Below are 23,966 nucleotides of genomic sequence, written 5' to 3' on the forward strand. Positions count from 1 at the left end.
TTTTTGGGAATGGCTTCGTGGTACAGGCGGTTTATCAACAACTTTGCCGAAAGAGCCGAACCACTCACGCGTCTCCTTAAAAAGAGTCGTTCGTGGAAGTGGGGAGGCGAACAAGGAGCCGCGTTCGAAGATTTAAAATCGGCCCTCACCACGGCGCCTACCTTAGCGTGCCCTGATTTTGCCGTGCCGTTCGTATTACAAACCGATGCGAGTAATACCGGAATCGGTGCCGTCCTCACCCAAACCATCGACGATGCCGAACATGTAATAGCATATGCGAGCCGCGTATTATCAGACGTGGAACGAAACTATTCGGTCACCGAGCGTGAATGCCTTGCGATCATTTGGGCGATACGGAAGTTCCGTCCGTACCTGGAGGGCGACCATTTCACCGTCATCACGGATCACAGTAGCCTTCAATGGCTACGGAGCTTACAGAATCCGACGGGTCGACTAGCCCGCTGGGCCCTGGAGCTCCTGGAGTATGATTTCAAACCGATCCATCGAAAGGGTGCCCCACACCACGTGACGGACGCGTTATCACGCATGTTTGAGGACGACACAGACCCAGTTGCCGCGATTATGGAAACTGCCGACCCCTGGTACCGAAGACGAATAGAATTAGTTACGACTCGCCCGACTCAATTTGCCGACTGGAAGGTGGAAGAGGGTCGCTTATATTTTCACAAAGTTGACCCGCATACAGATCCGTTATTGCCTGATTTAGACGCCTGGAAATTGGTATTGCCGTCCGAACTTCGCGCTGCCGTACTTGCCGAGGCACATGCCGTGCCGACCACGGGCCACTTGGGGGTCGCGAAGACGCACGCTCGCCTCGCCCAGTTGTATCATTGGCCGGGGATGTATAAAGATGTTGCCGAATATGTCCGGGCCTGTCAGGTTTGCCAGGAGTGTAAAGTTGAACAGACCGGTCCCCGCGGACTCATGGGTAGGAGAATAGTAGAACAGCCCTGGCTGGTGGTTGCCGCAGATATCATGGGACCGTTTCCCAAAAGCCACCAGGGTTATACCTGGTATATACATTCTCGTGTTGCAAGATCTCTTTTCGAAATGGGTCGAGTGTTGTCCGCTCCGGCGGGCAACAGCGAGCGCGGTCGTCAAGGCCCTCGAGGAGCTCGTCATATTTCGATGGGGAACCCCAGAGGTCCTGCTGACCGACAACGGGACGAAGTTCTCAAACAAACTTGTTACTGCCGCCTGCAAAGAGCTCGGAATATTCCAAACCACCATCCCGCCGTATCATGCACAGGCGAACCCTGTAGAGCGCGCGAATCGAACCATCAAAACCATGATTGTCTCCTTTGTAGAAAAAGACCACCAAAATTGGGACTTACACCTTGCCAAGTTTCGCTTTGCCGTAAGTACCTCCGTACATAGCAGCACTCGCGTTACGCCAGCCTTCTTAAATTTTGGCAGAGAGCTCCGACCCGCAAAATCGGAACGCAGGACCGTCGAAGGTCCTCCGGAGATTTTGCCGTTGCCGACTGCCGATTGGCACACGCGAATACAGCGCCTGCCGGAGCTACGAGACTGGGTAGCCAGAAATCTAGAAGAGGCGTCTGACAGACGCGCAAGGTACTACGACAGGGGCCGACGCAACGAGGCGTTCAGAGAAGGCGACGAAGTAATGCGGTGACAGCGGGTGCTGTCCTCGGCCGCGAACTTCATTGCCGCCAAACTGAGCCCGAAGTATAGCGGCCCGTATACCATAGTGCGCGTACGTTCACCTCTTGTTTACGATTTAGCTGATGCCCACGGGCGAATCTTAGGTAAAGTCTACTTGGATGATCTGAAACCGTACCATGCCGCGTTGATTAACGAAACTGCCGCCGACGTAGTCGAGGATGTAGAGCCGAACATGCCGAGAATGGATGTCGAGAATGGAGTGAGTGTCGTACCGACCGAGCCCGAAACTGACCCTGCCTTGGTTACCCTGCCTCCTTCCCCTCAGGATGTCGCACTCATACCGTCGGGGGCGAAGGGGACGACCATCGTGCCGTGCCGCTTCCCCGGACCACCCCCCGGGCTTTCCCCGGGAGGAGGAACCCGCGACCAGCCCGGTGCTGGATTGGGGCTTCGAACCCCTCTACGGCCCGGACCCCGGAGAGCCTACAACCCCGGAACCGCCGGCACCCACCCCGCAACCTCCAACGCCCGCCAGCCCAGACGCGAAAAGGTGGCCCGGATACTGGCTTGGCTCCAGGCGAACCCGCCAAAGCCCATCCCGGGATACCCCCCTATGCCCTGCGGTCCCTCGCGGCCCACGGCATTGCCGGTCCCGCTGCCGGACCTGCGGGCACCCCCGGGCTCCCTCATCCGGTCCCCCGCAGTGTACCTGGGGCTGCCGCCAAGGCCGGCACCGGCTCCCGTGGCCGCCCTGGGCCCGCCTCGCGCCGCGGTCGCTACCGCACGCGCCCATCATCCGACCGGAGCCCGCCCGGCCCCGCGGATGGAGCGCCTCCGCCCACCAGTGGGCAAATGCTATAATTGTGAGCGGGCGGGGCATGACTTCGGTCAATGCCCCCGCCCGCTCACACGGAAGTTTTGCTTCCGGTGCGGGTTGCGGGAGCACACTCTGAGGGAGTGCCCGTTCTGCCAGAACGCTTGGCGTCGTGGGGAGCCGGGCCCCCACCTTCCGTGGAGGGAAGAACCCCGCCGCCCCCGACTAAACCCTCAGGGTGCTTCTCCTGCAGCCCCTCTGGCTCTGAGTGAGAACGCCATCGCACGTATCGTGCGACGCGTCCTCACTGAGGCCACGGAGCGCCGGGGGGGCCACGCGGGCTAGACGCCGCCTTGCCACTGCCGTTTTTTTTTGTGTTTTGTTGTTTTTTTTTGTAATTCTCCTCTTACCGTGCCGCTGCCGATTTCTCTTCTTTCCTCTTCTTTTCTCATCTCTTTTCTGCTTTCTCTTTCTCTTCTTTCTTGATTGCCGTTTTCGCTTATGCATTTGAATCGTGCCGCTAGACGAGCCCCGTCTTGTCCGGGGTTGTTCCCCGTTTGACTGTAGGATTGTGCCGATAGGCATCCTCCTTCTGAGTGACGCGAGTTTCTGCCGTGCCGTTTGGGTTGCGGAGCACTTTCTAGTCATGACGCGAGTCGCCTAGTCACTCCCTCTGAGACCCAGTTCGCGACCGGAGTAAGCACCGTCACGCCAACCCCAGGTGCGGAGCGGGGACCCACTCTCTAGTCGTTTGTATATTGTTTTGCGTGAGGAGCTATGCTTCTCACGGCCTGTATTGCCGCTATTTGTATGTAACTGCCGACTTATAATGGGCCTGTGCCGAAACTGAGTATGAATGTGTGGATGTGAACCGAATGAACTCAACGTAACGCATACTGCCGAGCCCGAGTGGGCCTCTCCCTCGTTACCTTTCTCGTTCTTAACCGCTACCAGACTCGCGGGCTCTTTATCCAAGCCAGTGGAGGTTCGGGTTGCGGAAGCCTACGAGGCTCCTTCTGAGCCCTGTACGTTCCGTCTGGGGGGGGTGTTGTGACGTGGCGGGTCTACCAGGCCGTCACCGACCCGCACCTCCACTCCCAGGCGGCCGCGTCAAGCGCTCTTAAAGAGCAAGGGAGAGTCCTGCCGTGCCGCCAATGAACAACCAGAGTTAGCTTTAAGATTCATGTATTGTTGCTAATGCTTTTTGTTACTCCCCCGACCCATTCTCTGAGGTGACCGCCACTGCCGCCGCCACTGCCGCCGCCACTGCCGCCGCCAATGCCGACGCCATCCAACGACCACCCTGCGCTGCCGTCGCGGGAAACGCGGAGGGACCACAGGACGACCGGCGCGGAGTTCGAAGCCCTGGACCCAGTAGTCGTGCTGTTGCTTGCTCGGACCTCGATGCCGCCAAGGACATGCTGCCGCTGCCGCCCAGGGGTCGAGTTGCCTCCACCTGAGCCTCCGATAAGACCGGCCTTGCCACCCGGCACCCACAAATAACCGGACTCAGTCTCCCCCTGGGCTCGCCGATGCCGACAGGACATTTCCGCCTTCGCCAGACCACCCTCGCAACCCGCAGCACAGCGCGGCGAACAGACCGGCTGCCTAGGCTCCCGCCGGTCTCTCGCCAATCTACCTATCATCCCCTCCCGTAGCGCCACTGCGGGATCGCGATCGCCGAGGGCCGGCGGCCACCTCACTCTCCCTTGCGCTGCGTTGCTATCCGTGTCGCTAGTGCCCACGTAGTAATTATGTTAACCGCTTTGGAAATAATTTGGTACGCTAATCTGACGCTTTCTTTTCCGCGAGTTGTGTGGACGAGGAATTGCCGTAGAGAAATTGTTGCCGCTCCCGTTGTCGCTGGAAACCGGAGCTCTTTGCCGTGGAAAGGTAGGCGGACGTTACCCCGAATCTCGCTGGCTATAGATTCTCAACGGCCTCAGGCCATTTTTCCTTTTGCAACAGGTTGCCGGCCGGCTTCGGTCGGCCATTTTGGTGTGAAAGCCCGCGAGCCTCGTGGTAGCTAAGCTTTTCTATTAAATTGTATTTCTGATTTTACTTGCTACCTTGATTTATTCTAATTACGATAAGATACTCTGGTTGTTCACTCGGTAATCTTTTGCCGCTTTATTGTAGCGTATACTTTGTAATAGATCGTGTACCGTGCCGCTTCCCGGCCGCGTACCGAGTACGTGAGTGTGGGAGAGAGAGAGAATCTGTGAGTGAGTGTGTGCGCCCGTGCCGTCGTTGCCGAGCGTAACTTCCACCGTCAAGCAGCGACAGGCGACCGTGCCGATAATATAGAAAAAGTGAAGGAGGATTGCCTCGTACTTGTGAAACTGTTAGATTGTTAGCAAGCTTGTTTTTCTGAATTGTTCTGCCCTGTTTTGAGTCTTGAAATTGTTAACGAACTGGCTTCACCACGAGTCTGCAGTCGCATGAGTTATTGAATTGTTACTGATTTTATGCCGCTTATTATTCGCTTATCTTGGTCGCTTGCCGCTCGTCGCTTCTAGCTTATACTGCTTGATTTTGCCGTGTTCTATTGACTTGTTGAATTTGGTTGCTGTGGTATATTTTAGGCTATTTTGTTTTATTTTTATTTATTTTTGAATTGTATCGAAGCGTACCGCCACCGATAAGACCGCTTGCCGTGTAAATAACTCTTTTATTGCCTGTTGCCTTCTGCCTTGCCGTAACGGCACTGTTTGTTAATAAACGCTGGTAATGACATCTATAATCATTCGATTATTATCTATACTATTTCAACTTCGCGCCCACGTTCCCCTCACCGCTAGCTAGTCGGCTGTTTTTGTGTGTGCTTGCCCCTGCTATAGTTTCGCTTTGAGATTTGGTGGTGTGAGTTAGGTTCGCCGTTCGAGTCGACGAACGAATACTATTGGACGGTAAATTTCGAATCTGGTAAGAGTGTATTCTCTTACGGCTCTCTCGAGCCTGGCGCCCAACACCTGTTCTGCAGTGCCGTCAATCTTTATTTTTTTTCATCTTTCTATTGCCGTGTTGGTCAACGCCATTTTTGTAAACGAGCCTCTGTGCCGACCCCGCTTTCCCCCGGGCGAAGTAAAAAGCCCGTTACAATATATATATATATTGCGACCCGTCAATCGATGCTCGCCTACTGGGGATCGTGTCAGCAGCAAGGATGAGGACAAATGAGGCGTTCGATACGTTATAAAATTACAGAAATTGTTGAAATCGGGTAATCCGGCTAGAAAGTATTAATTCTCCGAAATAACCTAAGTTGAATTTTGTTGGGCGCCAAGTACGATGTACCACGATAACCTGAAAAAGAAAGAAGGTAAAAGGAAAAAGGGAACTCGGTAGCTTAGTATTTGGCGGAGGGGAGTGGCCGGATAGTGAACGGACAACACACTTTTCTACTACAAAAATTGCGCAAAATTAAGGTAAAGAAATGTTAGTTTATTAGTAGGAACGAAAGTAGGTCTCAAAATTCTACCTAAATCGTACACAGTCCTTGGTGAAAGATGGCAACAAACAAAGGTTAATTCAACAGACTCGATACAAGAAACGGAAATAATAACATAACTAAAATAAAACAATCTTCTTTGATCGAATTACAAGGACGGGAACAAATTCGTTACAAAATAAAGATAGTAAGATAAATCGCGATGAACAATCTTCTATAAGCGAAATACAAATAAACTTAAACTTGATACAACGCGAGAATAATAACGCTAACTATAATCGAAAAACAATCTTCTTCAAATGAGATACAAGAAAGCTTAACAGAATAAGGTACGGAATAAACGGAACGTGACAGCTGTTAACGAATGACTTGATATAATACAGAGGAGTCGAAAACGGAATACAAGCGTCAGCTGTCACAAGACTAGGACTCGTACAATTACAAAATAAATGTAACCAACAATCTTAACGCTAAATCACAACCGGTAACGAGAATTCTAACAATGCGAGATGAACTAGGTATTGCGCACGCGCTGGGTCTACGTTGAAGGGGAGCGTACAGTCGCGCGGCTCACCCTACAACGGGGAGAGAGTACGGTAGCGTAACCACTCAGGGAGCGTCCGATTTATAACTCGACAGCTCTCGAAAAGCACACTTGCCTAGCGCGGCTTCGATTCACCGCGATATTCCGATATATCGAACACAGCGCCACGCGGTAGCGGGAGATAGCGCGGGGACGATTCAAACAAGGACGCCACAAAGATGGCCGCAACCGACGCTATTGCGCAATATTACACAACTGTTGCGCAAATACACGAGATATAATTTTTGACTTACGGTAACAAGACAATAAAATCAGATACGATATTTAATCAATCACGAACGATAATCGAAACATTATTTCAAAACGATATGGCAGTTAAATTACCCGGCAACGCGAGAAAACTAGAATGACGCCGTCGCCACGCGGACGCGGGGCGAGGGGCCATGCGGGGTAGAATTAACAGAAAATTCGGGAACAAAATCAGGGACGTTAATAATTAGTCAGGCTCGTCGAAATGGTCATTAAATAAATTGACAAGCCACACGAAAACCCGAGATACGGAAAATTACGACCCAAACGGTCACCAAGACAAAAGATAAGCAATTGCGTCTCGGGGGTTCGAGCGGTAACAAAAGCTCACTTACGTTAATAGCAACAGGAATTACTCCCACGTAACACTAATTAGAGTTCTGGGTTCACAGACTCAAAAACGACACAAGAAGAAACGTTAAAAACGATAAAAAGGTAAAATGCGGTAACAAAGAAGGGAACGATTGAATGAAGAAACGATATAAAACTCGAAAAGGCAGCGAAGACCAAAGCACGTCTGATTCGCACGATACGAGATGCAGAAGTAAGTCGTTCGGGGACTCTTCCGCGCAGCGTCGTTGTTGCAGCGGCGTTGCCTGCCGAACTTGTTAGGCGGCATGTTAGTTGGCAGCACCTCCTGGGCATGATTCCTGGCAAGCCTCGCAGCACACGCAGCTTTCGCCGTGCCTAACCCATTCAGAATGCGTGGGCGGTACTTGCAGCGGTACTGAGCCGGTAGAGGGCTCTTTGATGCTCCCGAGGTTGTTGGCAATCATCGTGTTCTGGCCATTGACATCCCTTACGACTGACCTGGCCGATTTTAATTTCATCGGACCAGGGCGACGGAACAGCTGAGCGGGCATGTCGTTCAGGCGAGCGGGTTGGCTCGCATTTCTCACCTCCGTAGATGATGTTGCTGGCGGCAGCCTCGTAGCTCTCGGGAACGTGTGCGGGGTAAGCACGGGTACTAATTGTGAGGCGTTGAGCCACCTGCCAGGGTGGTTTCATCCTCGTAGATGTACCCTTGGGGTCGGAATGTCGGTAGCTGCTCTTTTTTCCTCCTTTCTCTCCGTCTTTATCGCTCAGGATAGCTCGGGATAGGTGGGAAGAAAAGGAACAAAATCGAAAGAAATCAGTAATAGAACTTAAAATTACATAAGTGACCATATCGACTGCCAGTATTCCTTGCTGCCTTTTCACTATAACGGGGATATCGGAGGTCATATAACGCGGTGCAATTCGCCGTGTTACAATATATATATAACAAGGCAAAAAGGTATACTATAAATTAATGTATACGAATATTCAATAAACGGCGGACGGCCGGTACTGGTATGTATACATCGCATCGGGACGGTATATATATATCGGAATGGTATATATGTATAACAAAGAAAAGGGTATACTAGTATTTAATAAACGATGGACGGCCGGTAATGATATGTATATATATCGGAACGGTATATATATATATATGTCGGAGAAGAATAAAGAGGAACTTTGAATGAATCCGCCGTATCGAGCGTCAAGCGTTATTCAGCATGCTATGAATATAGCTTTGCTATAGAACCTTAGCAACAAACAAATTGTTTGTTTATTTAACGCTTGGATGAAATCAGCAGTCTCGGTCAAGCAAACGAATTGACCGGTCGTGTTGGGATCATCACGCTTTCGCGATGAATAAACCTCGACGTGCTGCAAATCCTGCAAATCCTTCATCCTCTCTGCCATTTCGTGGCCTTCCCCCGACATATATATATATACATAAGACGAAACGAATCTAGAATAAGCGGTTCAACTATTCTATATAGTTGATATACGGCGGACGGGCAGGGTTGCCAGATTGGGCGATATATCGCGATTTGGGCGACTTGGCGCGCCACTTTGCGATCAAATTTGGAGGTATTGCGATTGTCGCAATTTGGGCGATTTAGATATTCTTTAAGCGATATTTGGGCGACCCGGAGCGCTACCTCGTGAACAGAATTTGAGGTTATTTGTGGGATTCCGTAACGCTCTAACGACGATTATCGTTGTCGTTAGTGAACGACAACCAATGAGGGTAGCACTGTTCCCTTGGATCTTCTTTGCAATTGGCTGTCGCTAGCTCGTGACAATGATACCGTCGTCAGAGAACCCAATGGTTGAGGGTTCGATCTCTCCTTCGTGTGCTTTTTTTTTTAATTATTATTTCTTTACTGTAACAAATATGTGTTCATAATAATATGAGAATGTCTATTTTCTAAATTATTAAAGCATTTGATTAATATTAACTGATTATTATTATTAATGATTTTATGATATTTTTTTTCATATAGTTAGATATGCGAGTTGATACAATTTAATTATTTGAAAAAAAAAAAATTATTCGCGCATCTAACACTAAACAAACACATGATGAATAACATTCAATCGTATCCCCTATGATTAAGAAAAAAAAAACGAAGGGATCCATCTTAAAAACACAAGAGTTTGGTGCAGACTTAACCTGCTATGGACACGGACATATTTTTTACTTCATTAGAGGTAGGTTATCATCGTTTGATATCGTCCAAGCGTATTTGATTTTTATTTATCATTTTTGTGTGCGCCCTAGTTGTTAGTTGTTCTTTGTTATGAGTTTCTCTTATTTTTTCGTATCATTGGCGCGTCGGTTTTTGCGATTTTGGGCGACTTCGAGCGCCATCTCGTGATTGCGATTTTGGGCGATTTGAGCGCCATCTGTGCGCGACGAGCTCAGCGACTAATCTGGCAACCCTGCGGACGGCCGGTAATAATATGCACATATATCGGAACGGTATATATATGTACATAAGATGGAACGGATCTAGAGTATTCTGGCGGAAGGTCGGACTGCTGTATTTACGGCGTGATATAGATATATGTTGCTAGCATATATCAATTTACACTTCCAACTACGATATAACAGTCGTGCCTGTTAGCTGGATGAGTCTGAGCCTGGTGTAGCAGAGACTGATTTAACAATGGGCCAAACGGCCCTCCATGAGGGTTTGTTCGCGGTACCCTTCGTGTGAGCAGCGTGCGTGCCTGGCGGGCGCTTAGGGGCTGCGCGCGGCTCTCGGGGTTGCGCGCAACGCTCGGGGTGCGCGCGGCTCGCGGGGTTGCGCGGGGCTCGAAGAGTTCGGGGCCTAGTGACGAGGTAGCGACAGCGGGTCGATGGGTGGCTAGGAGTCGAAGTGTCCCCCAGTACCGGCTCATCGTCGGTACCTCGATGACCTAGAGTCCGTGGGCCAGCGCCGTAGCCGGTGGCTTCGGCCGGTCAGCCAACGTCCGGGTGTTCGGGACGATGGTCGGCCTCCTCGGACCATCTACCTCGGCCGTCGGTTGTCTGACGGCCGGAACGTATAGGACGGGTCTGGTGGGCTTGCGTTCCATTTTTCTCACTGGTTCGGGGGAAGATGTACTTCGGTCGATCCCTAGGTACAACTGATTACCTGAGATCTCGATCAGTACTTACATAGTGACCCCTTGTTTACTCTCGCGGGTCATCTGTCCCTTGGACGTACGGTTTGAGGTCACGCACGTGGATGTTTCGTATGTGTTATGTTCTGCAAATGAAAGCACTCGAATTTTCGTATATTATGTATTTATTATGGTATTAATTCCGGTTGTTCGCATGACGGTTGCACCGGACGACACTGCTTGTCTCGGGATATTGTCGTTATGGTGTGTGTCTGTTTCGGAGCAAGTGAGTGTATGTGTGTTTGTGTTCGTGTGTGTACATACATTACATCTCTCCCCTCTAGTAAACGTTTAATCAACGATTATAGTTCCTTTTCATTTTCTTTCTCAGTGGGTAACGATGTTCTGTTTTTTTATCACTCGTTTCCTTTATCTTCACTGATGACTTCTGTTTCTCTTTCGTCCTTTATCTTAATCAGTTGGTTTACGTGTCGTTTGTGTATAAATCCGGTTTCTTTTTCTTGCACCTCGTATGACAGTGGTCCGGTCTTTCGCTTTATAATTGCGCGTGCCCATTTCGGTCCATGTTTGCTGTGGTACAGTCTCATGCGGACCTTTTGGTTAATTTTCAGATCTCGCGTTTCGTCTGGTGTTTCTGTCGTTCGAAGCTTTTTTGTTTCAGATTTTGGTTTTATTAGATCGAGTGGGATTTTTGATTTTCATTATTTCCGCTGGAGTTAATCCCGTAGTTGTCGATGGCGTTGTATGCTGCTTCAAAAGAAATCTGCTCAGTTTTTCTTCCCAATTTCTTTCGATCAATATCTTGAAATTTTTTTGTTGTTGTTTGCACTGCTTTTTCAGCTAGTCCGTTTGCCGCTGGATGATACGGTGCAACGAAAATTTGCTCGATTCCGTTTCTTTTGGCGAATTCCGCCATTTCCGCTGACTTGAAAGGAGTACCGTTGTCGGAAACTAACATCTCAGGTGTTCCGAAAGTTGCGAAAATTCTCCTGAGTTCTTCAATTACCTTTTTTGAGACTGTGATGTAACTGCTTACTTCGATCCATTTGGAAGTCGCGTCCGCCACTATTAGGAAACTTTGACCTTGGAAAGGTCCTGCAAAATCTATATGTATTCGTGTCCACGGATTTTCAGGAATTTCCCAATTTTTTACCGGTGCTCGCGGAGGATTGTTTCTGTTGTCCTGGCACCTGTCGCAGTTGTTAATCAATGCTTCGATATCCTCGTCGATACCAGGCCACCATGCATAAGAGCGTGCATATGCTTTTGTTGCCACTATTCCGCTGTGGTTTAGGTGCAGGTACTTTAAAATTTCACGTCGAAAGGTTTTTGGTACGACTATTCTGTCGCCTCGTACAATGCAGCCTTCTTGAATAGTCAGTTCGTTCCTTTTGACCCAAAAATTCTTTACGATTCTTGAGGTTTTCTTTGGCCAACCCTTTTTCATGTAGGTTTTTATTTGCTTCAGAGTTTTGTCTTTTTCAGTTTCTTGTCTTATTTCTTCAGCCGAGATCGGATTTCTGGTGATCCCTTCCAGCATCAGCACATTTGCAACCTCTTCGTCTTCTGTTGCTTCTTCTGGAAGTGGGAATCTTGATAGCATGTCCACGTTTCCATGTTTCTTTTCTGGTCGATGGATTAATTCGTACTCATAGGCTGATAACGTTCTTTTGTATCTTTCTAATTTAAGAGAAAGTGTTTGTGACCTTTTACTTTTTTGATTGAAAATTCCTAATAAAGGCTTGTGGTCTGTGATTAACTTGAATTTTCTTCCCGCCAGGTATTGGTGGAAATGTTCTGTTGCTTTGATGAGCGCCAGTGCTTCTCGTTCTAGTTGCGAATAGTTTCGTTGTGTTTCATTTAGTGTTTCATTTAGTGTCTTCGAACTGTATTCTATTGTTTTCTCTGAACTGTCAGGCATTTCGTGTGCCAAAACTGCTCCGATTTCGATCGGCGAAGCGTCAGCTGAGACCATTATTGGAAGTTTGTCATCATAATGAGTCAACACTTCTGATCCCATCAGTTTTTTTTTAGGTTTGTCAAAGTTCGTTGCTCCGTGTCTCCCCATTCCCATTTTTTGTTTTTATCTAACAATCGATGCAGCGGTTCAGCGATTTTTGAACGATTTTCTATGAATCTCGCATAGAAATTTATGCCTCCTAGGAAAACTTGAAGATCCTTTCTTTTTATCCTTCGGAATCGGGATTTGTTCTATTGCTTTCAATTTGTTTTTTATCGGGCTGATTCCTTCTTCCGAGATAGTATGCCCAAGAAAATCCATGGTTTTTACGCCGAACACCGATTTTTCGACGTTTATTTTAAGGTTTGCTTCGTGTAATCGTTTGAGGACTTCTCTTATTCGTTTGTCGTGCTCTTTTTTAGTTCTTCCTTGGATCTTGATATAGTCCATGTAAATCTGATCATGCTCTTTAGAGCCTCTATGGTTGTTTCTTGCAGTGCGTAAGGAACGCGTCTGGCCTTTATAAATTTTGGTCGTGCGTTTTTCTTCAGTAGAATGCTTATCGGGGTTCCATGATGGCCTTCTCATCTAGTCGATGTTATTGAGGGAAATTCGTCTATCATTTTTGTGTAGTCTGTTTCGATCTTCTCGATCCGCTGAATTCCCATTATTTTTATTCCGAGATCCGCGAACCAATTTCTTCCGAGTAGGTTTGGCCCCTCAGTATCCTCTGTAACGGTAAGTGGAAGCTTTCTTTTGAATTCTCCGTACTTTACCGAAACGTCCGTTGAGCCCATCACGTTTAAACGGTTTTTTCCGTACGCGATAAGTTTAACCTCCCTTTTTGACCAATCCGGATTGTTGTTCAGTCATATTTTCTTGAAAGTTTCCCGATTTATTATAGATAAGTGAGACCCGTTGTCTATTTCAAAGGTGCAGGGTATAAAATTTATTTCGACTGTCACGTTATATTCGTCGTTATTATTCGTCGCGTTTGTTTTGTTTACGATTGAGAAACAGTCGCTGTCTTTTTCTAGCTGGCTGTCGTCGTCCTCTACTCGATGTGCGCGAGATGGCTTCGACTTCGACGATTCCTTCTGTTTACTTTTACAGGCTCGACTCAAATGCCCTATTTTGGAACACGAGTCGCATTTAATATTTTTGTAGAAACAATTATCTGCCGTGCGGTTTTTATACCCGCATCGGTAGCATTCCTTTCCGCGATTGTTTTTATTTTCTTTTTCCCTGTCCTTTTTTATTATCTTATTAACCGATTTCAATTCTCTTTGTTTAATTATTTTCTGTTGATCGATGGTCAATTTAGCGCTGCGAGCTATTTCTAGAGCTTTGTCTAGTGTGAGTCCATCGGGATTTGATTCCGTCACCATTTCTTCATGTCTTCGACATAAATATCTCTGCAGCTCTTCGTTTCTAATGCCCGCTACAAATCTATCGCGAAGCATTGTTTCCAAAGGTAATTTTTGTGTTCGGCCTCCGAATTTGCAGTCTTGCGCCAGTTTTCTCAATTCGTGTACGAAATCCTGAAGTGATTCGTCTTCTAACTGGTCACGCTTGTGGAAATGGATTCTACTTAGTAATTCATTTGTTGTTTTTCCGAAATGAGCTGTGCATTTAGCTACTATTTCCTCATATGACACTTCTTTCGGTGCCTTCGGCAAAATGAGTGATTTTATTGTAGGGTATATTCTAACACCTACCGCGGTAAGAAGAGTAGACCGTTTTTTACTGGCCTCTGTTATATTGTTGGCTTCAAGGTAGAACTCAAATTGTTCGATGTAGTCCTCCCATGTTTGAATTGCTGGTGCAAATTCCACTAGTTTTCCGATTGCTCTCGCCATTTCCTCTTCTACTGAACTATATTCACTTTCACTCGTGTATATGTTTTTTTATGAAATTACGCAAAGTTTTTCTCACAGTGTCAATATTCGCGGTTTCGAGAACCGGCACTTTGTATTTCTCACAAATGTTCAATAGTTCGTCTTTTATTTTATCTTGTATCCACCCCGTTTGATTTTTTTTTATGTATTCTTTTATTTCACTCCACTTAACTTTATCACCCATTTGGTGTGCTAGTTTTCCTGCACGCGTGATTCTTTATTTCTCGTCGCCAAATGTTATGTTCTGCAAATGAAAGTACTCGCACTTTGTATTCGTGTGTGTACATACATTACAGTATGATTCTCCCGCTTGTCACTTTCAGATCAATGACAACGGGTGACACGACCTTGTGTACCCGGTACGGGCCATCATACCTCGGTTCGAGTTTCGCGTTAGTATCTGCGGCTTTGTTGGACAGTATGTGTGTTCTCCTCCACACATACTGTCCGATCTGCGGACGCCAATCGCGATGTCGCAGGTTGTAGTACCGCTGTTGTGCTTGAAACGCACGGGCCAGGTTGACGCGGACGAGCTCGAAGGCTTCCCGGAGCCGTTTATGTCGGCACTCCATGGAAAGTCCATCCTTGCTCTTTTGTACCCCCCCGGGGATGAGGAGTTCGCGTCCGTAGTTCAGGTAGGCAGGCGAGTACCCGGTCGCATCATGCTTAGACGTGTTGTAGGCGAAGGTGGACTCGGATAAGTGTTCGTCCCAGGTCTTTTGTGTCTTCTTAATGTACTGCCTGACCATGGTCTCTATCGCCCGGTTGACGCGTTCTACCGGATTACACTGCGGTGCGTACGGGGGGGGGGGGGGGGGGGGCGGCGGTGGCTGATACCGAATTGTTGCAGCATCCCCTGGAATTCGTTGCTCACGAATTGCATTCCGTTATCGTTGGTGACGGTATTCGGGCATCCGTGTCGGAGTACGGCGCGGGTTACGGCGGCGGCGGTTGCCGTACAGAGTGGCCGCAGTTCGACCCACTTTGTGAAGCGGTCTTGGAGGACAAGCAGGGAAGAATGCCCCGCCTTCGACCGCGGTAATGGGCCAACGAGGTCCATGGATATGTGTTCCCAAGGAGTCGAAACCAGTGTCGCGTGCATGTTCCCGGCTGTGGCTTGTTGCAGCGCCTTGTGTTTCTGACAACTGGTGCACGTTCGCACGTACTGGGTAGTCTCCCTCAGCATGCCTGGCCAAAAATAATTTCGGGCGAGCCTGCTGAAGGTTTTGGCGACACCTAGATGTCCCGCGGTTGGTTCATCATGGCTTTCCCGCAGTACGTGCGCCCGTAGCTCCTTGGGAACGCACCTCTTCCATTCCTCGTCCGGGCTGGTGTCGTTATAGTCCAGTGTGTGGAGGATGTGCCGGTATAATTTGCCATCTCTAATGCAATAATCTGCATTAGCGTCAGGGTTATTCCTGGTGGCCTGGTATAGTTCCTTATACCACTCACATTGCACTGGTTGACGTAAGGCGAGGAGGCTGTTCCTCGATAGCGCGTCAGCTACGAGATTTTCCTTCCCTTTACGGTAGTCCACCTTGAACTCGTATTGTTGGAGTTCAAGTGCCCACCGTGCGAGTCGGCCGGAAGGGGTACCTAATTTCCGTAACCACTTGAGAGACTGGTGGTCGGTAAGAATGGTGAATTTGTACTCTTTCAAGTATGCGCCCAGCTTTCGTATCTCCCAGACCACGGCACGGCGAGGCATTCTTTCTCCGTCACGGAATAATTCCGCTCGGCGCTGCGTGGGGTACGGCTTGCATAGGCTATGACGCGCTCTTCTTCACCCTCCTCTTGGGTCGGGACCGCGCCCAGCCCGGTGGCGCTAGCGTCGGTCTGGAGGGTGAAGGGTTTGTTAAAGTCAGGACAGGCCAATATCGGTGTTGTCGTAAGGTCGCAGCTTTAGCTGCTGGAAGGCCTCCTCCTGGGGTGCCTCCCAGCGCCACTCGGTCTGCTTTTTGAGCAGCTCATTTAGCGGGCTGGCGACGGTGGCTACGCTTGGTATGAATCGGCGGTACCATGAGATGAGTCCCAGGAATCGGCGAAGTTCCCGGGTGTTCGTCGGTGGGTTCATCTCCTTTATCGTCTCGACTTTCTCGGGGTCCGTACGGATGCTGCGCTCGTCGATCACGTGGCCAAGGTACGGAAGGCGGGGTACGCAGAAGTGGCATTTCTCCGGATTCATTCGGAGGTTTGCGTTCCGCAGCCGGTGAAACACTTCGCGGAGGTGTTGCAGGTGGTCCTCGAGCGTTTGAGTTACAACGATAATGTCGTCGAGGTAGGCGAAGGCGTGTGGCTCCATCCCAAGTCCAATTACTCTGTCGAGGAGCCGTTGGAAAGTAGCGGGGGCGGAATGGAGCCCAAAAGGCATTACGGTGAGCTGGAGCAGTCCCCTCCCTGGTACGGTACAGGCGGTAACATTCTTGCTCTGCTCTGTCAGAGGGACCTGCCAGTACCCGTTTTTGAGGTTGATAATCGTCAGGTACCGGGCTCCTCTCAGTTTGTCGAGGGTGGCGTTCACCTGAGGCAGGGGGTATACATCTCGTTCCGTGACTTCATTGACTTGCCGGTAGTCAATGCAGAACCTCGGTTTCCCATCCTTTTTCCTGGCGATCACTAACGGAGAGCTCCAAGGACTGTCGGAGGGTTCGATTACTCCCTCCGAAAGAATCTTTTGGACTTCGGTATCGATGATCTCTTGCATCATCGGGTTTCTTGGGCGGTATCTTTGTTTTATCGGCTGGTCGGTTTTTAGCCGGACATGGTGTGTAGTCAAGGGAGTCGGACCACTGACGGAGTCAAATCTGGGCAGTTCCCCGTCCAGGAATTTTGGAGCTGCCTTTGCTGGTGTGGTGCCGCGGTGGCTAGACCTGGGTGGCTGGTGCCTTGCACCGTGAACGTGGTTGAGCCACACCCCTCAGGATGGAGTGCGCGCCCATTCAGGTAGATCCGGAGGTCGAGCTGCCTTCGGAGGTCGGTGCTAATCAAGACGTCGTAGTCAAGGGTGGGAAGAACCGCAAAAACGGTGATATAGTGTTCTGCCCGCCACGCGGATGTGGCCCTCGATACTTTTACTTATGATGGCGGTGGTCCCATCGGCCAATGTGGCGTGGGATGGGTCATCGTGGCGGACCCACCCTGCCTCTAGGCACTTCAGGGCCATTCTTTCATTGACGTAAGAGACGGCGGCTCCGGTGTCAAGTGAAGCGGTAGTGGTGTACCCAGTGATTTTTGTCTCTAGACTAAATCTCTCGTGGGTTACCGGCCGGATCGGTCTGGGTGGTATCGTCCGGCTGGTACCTAGTTTTCTGAACGCGAGCATTAGCAGTCACGAGAATACACCCCATCTTTCCCGCAGTACGAACAGAATAGCTTCGGGGCCCGGTTGCACTGGGTGCGCGTGTGCCCCCTCTGCTTGCACCGCCAGCAACACTCTTTGCGGTCGTACTTGCTCGTGGGCGGTCTTACGGCCGGTTTCGTCACCACGAGAGCCTCGCTCCTGCGTGGTGGAGGTTTCGTCCCTGTCTCCTCTCGGCATATCACCTCATACTCGTTGGTCCTTTGGACGAGCTGGTCAAAGGAGGACACCGAGTCACGGAGCATATACTTCCGGTATGCAGGGCGAAGACCATAGTATGCGGTCTCTAGCTGTTCTTCGTGAGGCATGCCGCCTCTACGCCGCATGAGCGTTTGCAAGTTCGTAATAAAATCTCTTGCCGTTTCGTGTTCGCCCTGGACTCGGTCTCTGATTTGTTTGTCCAGGGCTCTTCTCTCCCCGGCCGGTAGGGAGTATCGTTTGAGGCATGTCTTAAAATCTTCCCAGGTTGCCCAGGTGCCTTTGGTGTTACGACACCATAATAACGTCTCGACCCTCAATAATACGGGTAGACCGCGCAGCATCTGCGGGTCGGTAAGCTGGTATGCCTCACGCAGCTCTTCAGTCTGTTCTAGGAAGGCAAAGACTTCCTTTCCATCACAGTGGCATCCCCACTTTCGGATCTGGTCGATTATCCAGACTTCGTCGGGTCTTGGGCGGTCAGCCCCTGATGCTTACGGTGCCATCACCTGGCTCGCAGCGTCGGCCATGTTGCTTTCCGCGGTTTCGGAAGTGCCCGGTCTGGTCGTCTCGGTCGGGTTGACTAGTCCCTTCAGTTCGGTCGGTTCGGCGGGTTCGGCGGGTTCGGTAATTACACCTGGGTTACTCCTAATGAAAGTCACCAGGCGTTTTCGCAGTTCGTCCAGCGTCCCGGTACAGTCAATCCTGATCTGATGGAGTAGCCCTTCTACCTCCTCTCTCCTGAGGTTGTATATCCATGAGTGTCCGGGCATTTTCGTGCAGGATTGCGGGACGGGATTTGTTAGGTGAAGGAATATATACTAACGGTTTTAACCTAACTAAGCAAACAGAATAATACCAAAAAGAAATAACGGAGCTAGGAAATACCGGCGGTGGAAATATATTACTTGTCCCGGGAGTTAATTACATGTATTCAGAAACTATGAGCTGAGTGTAACCAAGTTGACGGCTGTTTCACTAATCACGGTCCCTGTTCGGGCGCCATTTTGTAACGGTGTTACCGGTCCTGGTCGGTCGGATTACCCTTCGGTGGTGGTTGCACCCCCCCTCCAGCCGGATGCTCGGAGTCGACCAGGGTCAGTTTAGGAGGGAGTAGGGTAATTAAAATGATTGAGACACGTTATTAGAATGATAACTGTAGTTTATTTGATCGCGTCAGTTCGGATCACTATTGGAAAATAGAAATATAGACAGCGTATGCTGCAATCAACTTGGTGTTTAATAAATAATTATAACTAACATCTATATATGTACAACAGGTCAAAGAAATATCCTTACACGCTAGACAGAGTATGACGGGTAATAAATCGGCGGAGCCGGTACAATAGTTATGTCTTTATATATACTGTGACGTGGTATTTTATACCCCGTCACATGGGTTGAATATCGCTCTCCTTATTTTCAGAATGTCGTAAAAAGTAACGAAAACACGTCTGGGGCCAATACTCCAAAAAGAACAACTAATTCATTCCTAAGTGAGACTTAATTATTAAGCTAATTCCTGTCTTTTTTTTTTATCTCTGTATCGTACTACGAGAGCTATCTTCAGCGACACCGCTTCGCGGGAACCGAATATCGCGAAGCCAAGGTCACGTACCGGGTCAACAGCCAACTATCGTCAACTGCAACAGATCAGATACCGCAAAGTCAACTTCCGATGGATGCCTACCTAGGTTGCGTACAGGGTCGTGCGTGAAGCACAACGAAGACCTCCGATCATTTAGACTTATCGGCCAGGAGCCGAACCATCGCTAGAACGCCACTGCCGCATGGATGCATCGTAGACGGCGTACAGGGCTGTGCGTCAAAACACAATCAAGCCTCCCGTCGCGGTACTTATCAGCCTGGAGCTGAACCAGCATAATATCTACTGTCTCGCCTACTATACCGCAGAATCGTAGCTGTCTACAAACCTACGATTATCGAAGGACTGCATCGTGAGGACAAGCCCGAGAAACCGTGGTGGACCACGCCGGACTGATGGTCTTAAGGATGGGAACCCTGCGTGTAAATCATCACCATCAGGAAGGCTCGGTGCAACAGTGCCGTAGGGCCCGCACCGAGTTGCAGTACCGGAGAGATAGTCAGCGCGGGGAGTACTAGCACTGCATAAGTTGACGACGCACCAATCTCGAATTCTGCAAAGTATCGGTACCGCAACAATGTGAGTAGGATCATTCTTCTCGTCGTCGTTCCTAGATCTCTCGCACACATCGATACCGCAACACCGTGAGGGGTAGACCTTCCCCTCTCGCGAGGACCGCAAGCAGCTGACCATAGCCCTCCCACATATCGCTCGACGGATCGATAATTCTCTACAGGACAACGTGGGAGGAGGAGACACCCAGGAATGGACTATCGCCCATCTACACCTGTTGACCCGTACCACGTGACCCTCTGGCCCAATTATCGATCACCGAACACCGGAAAAGGATCACGTGATGAAATCTCGCCGAAAATCGACCGGGATCGTCAGGATCGCCGCTCGTCTCTTCACATTCTACGTCCAGCTATCGCTAGTTACAGACGTGCTTTCGCTACACTCAGTGTTACTTTACTATCGCTATTTTCTGCTCACGTATTCTAACGATTCAGTGCTTTCTACTTTCCGCTTTTCGACTGCCTGCTTCTCCGCCTATCTCTGTTCTATCTTCTATTTTCGTAAGTGAGGTTTTTCTTCTATCTATTTTGTGAAGCCACGAATTTACTTGCTTTACATCTTTTTCTCTCTTTTCTTACCTATTATCGATTTTCTCTCTTTTATCTCACAGTTTGCTCTGCGTGAACCACGTGGGCTCGTATCGTATTCTCTTCTTATCTCTTATCTTATTCTCTCCCTTATTATCGAATATTGCAAGTAATTTCGCGACTGGTTAGTTTACTATTATTTGTAGTGACTATTATCTATTTCCTTGATTTATCTTGTTTGAATGATTTTCTTGATATCGCTGACTAGCAGCGCCTTACTTATGCTTTCGTAAAATATCTCTGAATACCGTATTTTATTCGAATCTCTGATTTATCGTTCTCAGTAGTGATTGTTAAATCAATTAGCTTATAAAGTCTCTAATTTTGTCTCTTATTTCGCTTCTCGCTATCTGATATCTATTTTCTCTCGGTATCTCTGTTATAATTTCTCAAATATTGTTTCTTTGATTTCTTAATATGTTACCGATTTGAATATCACCGAATATCTTTCTGATTTACTTATTATCAAATATCTTGGAGGAATTATATCGTAAGCGTACCGCGTGCGCGATCTTATATCGCTGCGCGGTATAGCCGTTGTTCTCTTTTGACATTGGAGTATTGTGCCGTACCGAATAACACCTTTTTCATCGCTTTCTTTGCTAATACCGCTGTTACGTAGTTTGTCCGTAGATCTCTAGTTTGTAATATATCGCATTATAATATTTTGTTCTCTATAATACCTGTTCTTGACACGTCAAGATATCCATTTCTTGCTTATCGTAATTATAATATTTCGTCGTATCGCATATATCGCAAGCTAGAACCTACGTATTTCTCTAATTTCTCTTGTAATTTTTATCGTGATTTCTTCTGTAATTTCTATCATACCTGTTTTATACTATTTCGCTATACCTGATTATTTCTGACTTCGCTTCAAATATCGAATTATCTAACTGACTTGTAATCCTTGCCTTTCTATTAATTGTCATATCTTTGGTTACCGATTAATTGTAATATCTTTTGCTTCTCGATTAACTATAATATCTTTTGCTTTTCGACTAACTATAATATCTCTTGCCTTCTTTTGCCAATTGTATTCTCGTATTTTCTATCTATTATCGTGCCTCCTTATTGTTACCCGTTGATGCAATTATTCTGTACTGCTATGTGATCATATCTTTATCGCCATACTATGTTACTTGACTTGAATTGTGACAATTAGTTTAAGAACTTTAGATTGTGCATTGCATGCTAGCCTATTTCTTATCTGCTTTGTAAACTTGCTGATTGTTATACCAAGTAATAGTATCGCGATCACCCGCTTCATACCGCTAAATTACTTGAATAATTGTATCGCTACCGTGCTACCTCTGAACTCACTTTCTCTCTGGCTGTATCTGAATTTCTCTACTTGCTTTTTTTTAATACAATTGATACTATTACCATTTTCTTTAATATTGTGATTTATCGACTTGGATACGACCCATCCCCTCTACCATTATCTTTACCTACTGAGTGAGCTGTGCAAAACCGTCGTAGAATCTGATCTATTTCGTCATATCGTATTCTTTAATTATCGTATCTCTGACGCTACTGCGTCTGGCGCCCAACATTTATCTCTTTTTCTAATTATCGTTTATTCCGTGATCAGATCAGTACCTGCGCCGTAGGGTAGCGTGATTATCCCTCCCTCAAGAATTATCGCTAATTTTCTTTTTACCTATAATAATCACGTTGCAATACATATTTATATATCTTTATAGATATATATATTGTGACGTGTACACCTTTTCTAGGCCTTTGGCCTGTAGAAAAGTGCACCGTATGAGTTCTTCCGAAGTGAATTGAGTTTAACTTCTAGTTTGAAGTGATAAATTTTCGGACTTCCTCTCTTTATTGGAAAAACTTTCGGCTTAATGGGACTCGCCTTAAAAACCAATCTTCTAGCTTTCCGGACTTGGGCGATACCGAAGCCGTATTATCTGTGAACAAGGATTCCGCTGATGTGCTCCCTTTTTTGTCGACAACAACTCTTTTTAGGCCAATGCGACCGTCTTGGAGACACGCAGCTAGATTGTTGACACCTGTTCGGCAACACGGGATTACCAGTGTGCCTTTCTAATTACAGACTCGTGTTATCCAAGAGCTGTCTACCTTTGGTTGATGTTTTGCGTGAATGACCCGTATCAGCTGTGACTTACAGACCAGGGATAGCCGTGGCTGTCTGTCAAATCTATTGCTCAGGAAAGTGACTGTCAAGGAAACGAATATGAGCCTGCGAATACTATTTGATCTTCTGGAGTTTTATCAAATTCAACTGATATCATAATACAAAAAGAATACAAAATGCCTTATCAACTAAATCAAAAATATAGCCTACAAAAAGAAAAATATGTGTTGAGCCAGCCTAAGTTTAACGTGGGATAAAAGGGACAGGAGCTTGTATGGGTAGAGATTTTCAATAAATTGTAGAGAACTCAGGACATGTATTGCGTAAGACAAAGATAACTTTCTTTTTATTTTATTTTGCACGTGGCTATCTCTAAGAGGCTCGGACAATTACTACTGCAGCGCACATTTAGTTTGCGACTGCTGCCGATCCGAACATACCCGAGCTTTGCCGACCGACATTCGGCTCTCGGCGCTTCACGCATTCACACTCTCAAGCACGAATAACATTCTCAACACTACCGCCGTTACAGTGGTTGAGATTCCATGCTTGCAGATTCATCGCTTCGCATAATATTCTAAACCGTTCCTTGGGAAGAGCTTTTGTAAATATATCTGCTTTCTGTTTTTCCGAAGGAACGTACTTTACGACTATCTCTCCGTTTTCTGTTTTCTCGCGTATGAAATGATAGCCGATGTCTATGTGTTTTGTTTTCCTGTGATAGACTGGATTCTTTACCAGTTGTATTGCACTCTGGTTATCGACAAACAGAGTGGTCTCTCTCTCACATGGACATCCGATATCTGACAATAGTTTTCGCAGCCAAATTGACTCTCGTGCTGCCGCAGACGCAGCTACATACTCGGCTTCTGTTGTGCTTAGTGTCACCAACTTTTGCCTCTGTGACGACCATGAAATAGCACCGTTTGCTAAACAAAAGACGTATCCTGTGGTTGATCGCCTTGTCTCGATGTCGCCTGCATAATCTGCATCGGAGAAGCCGATTAGCTCAGATTTGCTACCGCCGCCAACATACTTTATGCCGTACTCAGCTGTTCCTTTCAAATAGGCAAAGATTCTTTTTACTGCACGCCAATGCTCAACATTGTGACTATTTAAAAACTTGCTAACAGCATTTACGGCGTATGCAATGTCCGGGCGTGATACCGATGCTAGAAATACCAAGGATCCAACCGCCTCTCTATACGGCACGTTGTTTGATTTTTCATCATCTATCTCAGATGGAGATAACGTGACGTGAGGATCTGCGGGCACACTTACGACTTTTGCCTCAATCATTCTATATTTTTCTATTATTTTCTTTACATAGGCACTTTGGTGAATGACTAAAGATTTTTTACTCTTGTTTCGCTCAATTTGAAGTCCTACGAACACGCTCGAATCGCCTAGCGTAATCTTAAAATTATCGCTCAGTCTTTTAATAATTATATCTAAAGTCTT

General features: G+C 47.7%; 2 protein-coding genes across 2 annotated transcripts; both read right to left on the reverse strand.

The window, feature by feature from the left end:
• Positions 1-10,882: 10,882 nt before the first annotated feature.
• On the reverse strand, positions 10,883-12,277 carry LOC124412791 (uncharacterized protein K02A2.6-like). Its single transcript, XM_046892908.1, has one exon. The coding sequence runs from the start codon at positions 12,275-12,277 to the stop codon at positions 10,883-10,885; it is 1,395 nt and encodes a 464-aa protein (XP_046748864.1).
• Positions 12,278-13,038: 761 nt separating this feature from the next.
• On the reverse strand, positions 13,039-14,028 carry LOC124412792. The gene has a single exon (XM_046892910.1). It carries the CDS (start codon positions 14,026-14,028, stop codon positions 13,039-13,041), a length of 990 nt encoding a protein of 329 aa, XP_046748866.1.
• Between the last annotated feature and the right edge of the window lie 9,938 nt (positions 14,029-23,966).

The sequence above is a fragment of the Diprion similis genome, chromosome 11 (assembly GCF_021155765.1).
Source record: "Diprion similis isolate iyDipSimi1 chromosome 11, iyDipSimi1.1, whole genome shotgun sequence".
In the NCBI taxonomy this organism is placed as follows: Eukaryota; Metazoa; Arthropoda; class Insecta; order Hymenoptera; family Diprionidae; genus Diprion; species Diprion similis.